General features: G+C 37.0%; 1 protein-coding gene across 1 annotated transcript; it reads right to left on the reverse strand.

The window, feature by feature from the left end:
* Nucleotides 1-1,353: 1,353 nt before the first annotated feature.
* On the reverse strand, nucleotides 1,354-2,253 carry LOC118481262. The gene is made up of 2 exons (XM_035976659.1): nucleotides 2,021-2,253; nucleotides 1,354-1,920 (listed from the first exon to the last, which is right to left on the reverse strand). Exons 1-2 carry the CDS (start codon nucleotides 2,063-2,065, stop codon nucleotides 1,357-1,359), a joined length of 609 nt encoding a protein of 202 aa, XP_035832552.1. The 5' UTR covers nucleotides 2,066-2,253; the 3' UTR covers nucleotides 1,354-1,356.
* Between the last annotated feature and the right edge of the window lie 273 nt (nucleotides 2,254-2,526).

Genomic DNA, 2,526 nt, shown 5'->3' on the forward strand with positions numbered 1-2,526 from the left:
AAAAAATTTAGTACAAAAAATATAGCACAAAAAAATTTAGCAAAAAAATGTAGTACAAAAAAATCCAGTACAAAAAATTGAGAAAAAAAAAATTTAAGACAAAAAAATTCAGCACAAAAAATTTAGTACAAAAATATAGTACAAAAATTCAGCACAAAAAATGTTATACAACATAGAAATACAATACATTTTAGTGGGTTTTTTTAGTCTTCATATTTTATATAGCAATATGGTACTCAAATTAAAGATAAAGAAACGCTCGATTTTATGGTGAAATTTTTATGAAAAAATAATGTCGTATAAAAAAGTTATGAACGTTTAAAAAATGGGGGTGAAATATGCATGTGCATTGCATGTGGGGAGAGAAAGTCCATAAATAGGATTTTCCCAATATACCGTTACACTCCTCCTTTCTTCTACACTTTAATCTTAGCCATTGATTTGAAAAATGAATGGTTAAGATTCCTTCTCATCCTACTTAAGCAAAATAAACTTTTTATTTGATATTACCCCTTATAATCTATATAAAATATGACAAGCATACATATAATTGCAAATAGTTATATAAACTAATATTAAAAATCTAACATATCCATCATACTCATCATGTGCAAATCTCCACTATAAATACAGGACACTACACTTAAATTAGCACACTTTCAACAACATAGACAATTGGAGCAATGAACAGGTAAGGCTTCTAACGAGGACTTGGGTTGCTTGTGCAAATCGAAGGCGTGGGCTGTCTATTCAATTATGAGATTCAGTCGATGGAGTGTTTCATGAATTTACGATCGGGCCTTGGTGAAGCTTCTCCAACATTGGCTAAAAATTTTGACAAATTGGCCCAAGAGTAGAAACTTTGAGATTATTTTCGAGGGAGCTGTCAACAGAGATGATGTATTCGGTACTAGGAGGAGGCTATCACTTTGGCCTTGAGTGCTTACCAAAGTATTTACAAAAGCACCTTTGATTATGTTGATGCATGGAGGATTATGAAAAGACATACCGGTTGGTTTGACTTTCATTAATTAGTATTAGGGTGTAAGGGGTGCTCACCTAATAGGTGAGTCCCCCATCTTACACCTAACCAATCACATGGTGCCACGTCAACTCCCATAATACACTCCCCTAATTCCCCATTTTGATGGCGGCACTCACCTATTAGGTGAGTTCAAAATTTTTTTTTTTTTGTTAAAATTATGGATGTTTAAAAATTTATATAAAAGACATTTCATTAAATTTAAAAAAAAAACACATTCAAACTAGAAAAAAAAACACATTCAAACTAGAAAAAAAAATACATTCAAACTAGAAAAAAAAATACATTCAAACTAGAAAAAAAAAACATTCAAACTAGAAATCGCATGGCCACCCGTACTTGTTAGCGATTTCTCGCTTTCGGGCTAGGATGATCGGCAACATACTTGGCGGAACATCGTCGTGCGGTTTAAGGAAGGTTTTCATATCTCGATCGTAATTGTAGTTTTTCATCGTCTCGATTTGTACCGATATGAGCTCGCGAGCCTCCGACTCTCTTTTTTTCCTCAATTCGATCGCCTCCAATTCTACCGCTTGCTTCGCTTCTTTCATGGCGGTGTACACTTTGAATTGTGCCGCCAACTCGGCCGAGCTTCCCTCGGACGATGTAGCTTGACGCTTGTCTCGCCGTTGTGCTCTTTGTGGCGAGGGATCTTCGTTAATATCCGGTATTGAAAAGTCTACTTCAACCGGCTTTCTTTTATGTGCCGAACCTTCACCTTCCTCGCCCATCAATGGGACTTGGGCCCATTTCTCGTGTTTTCGAACGACCTCCCACGCCTCGATGTGTTGAAAACCGCTTGGAAATCTTTCTTTAAATTCTTTTAACGCGACTTTCATCACGTCGAGATCTTGACATCCACTTGCTCGTGTGCGATCCTACATGTTATAAAATAAAAAAAATAGAAAGTGTTAAAAAAGTATGAACTTAGAAAAAAAAATAAAAAATATGCAATGTTAAAAAAAATATAATTTTTACCGCTTGTTGGTATAGGCCGTTGAAAAAGTTTATTTTCGCATGCATCGGGTTCCATTTAGACCGTACTTGATGAACGGTCCGATTACTTCCACCGATAGTTTTGTTAAAGTGCTCTAAAATTTTACCCCAAAAACTTTCGCGACTTTGTTGATTGCCCTTTTTTTTGTTGGTAGAACAATGTACCCACGCCTTCGCCAACGCCTCTTCTTGTTCTTTTGTCCATTTTTCGCTCACCGTTTTTCCTTTTTTTTCTCGAGCCTCGTCTTCTTCGTTGCCCGCGTCTTCGTCCACATTATATTCGTCGTCCTCGTCGTCGTCGCCCAAATTTTAAGTTTCGGGCACTACCTCATCGTCCTCGTCGTCCTCGTCAATAGGTAGAGGACGTTCGACATTTCCTCGTGTAGAAGGAACTTGTGGAGAACGATAAGCATATGGGTCGAAGGCGGGGGATTGAGGAGGAGCGTCCATTGATAGCAAATTTTGAAAATAGCCGAAATTGGGTTGTT

The sequence above is a fragment of the Helianthus annuus genome, chromosome 1 (genome assembly GCF_002127325.2).
Source record: "Helianthus annuus cultivar XRQ/B chromosome 1, HanXRQr2.0-SUNRISE, whole genome shotgun sequence".
In the NCBI taxonomy this organism is placed as follows: domain Eukaryota; kingdom Viridiplantae; phylum Streptophyta; class Magnoliopsida; order Asterales; family Asteraceae; genus Helianthus; species Helianthus annuus.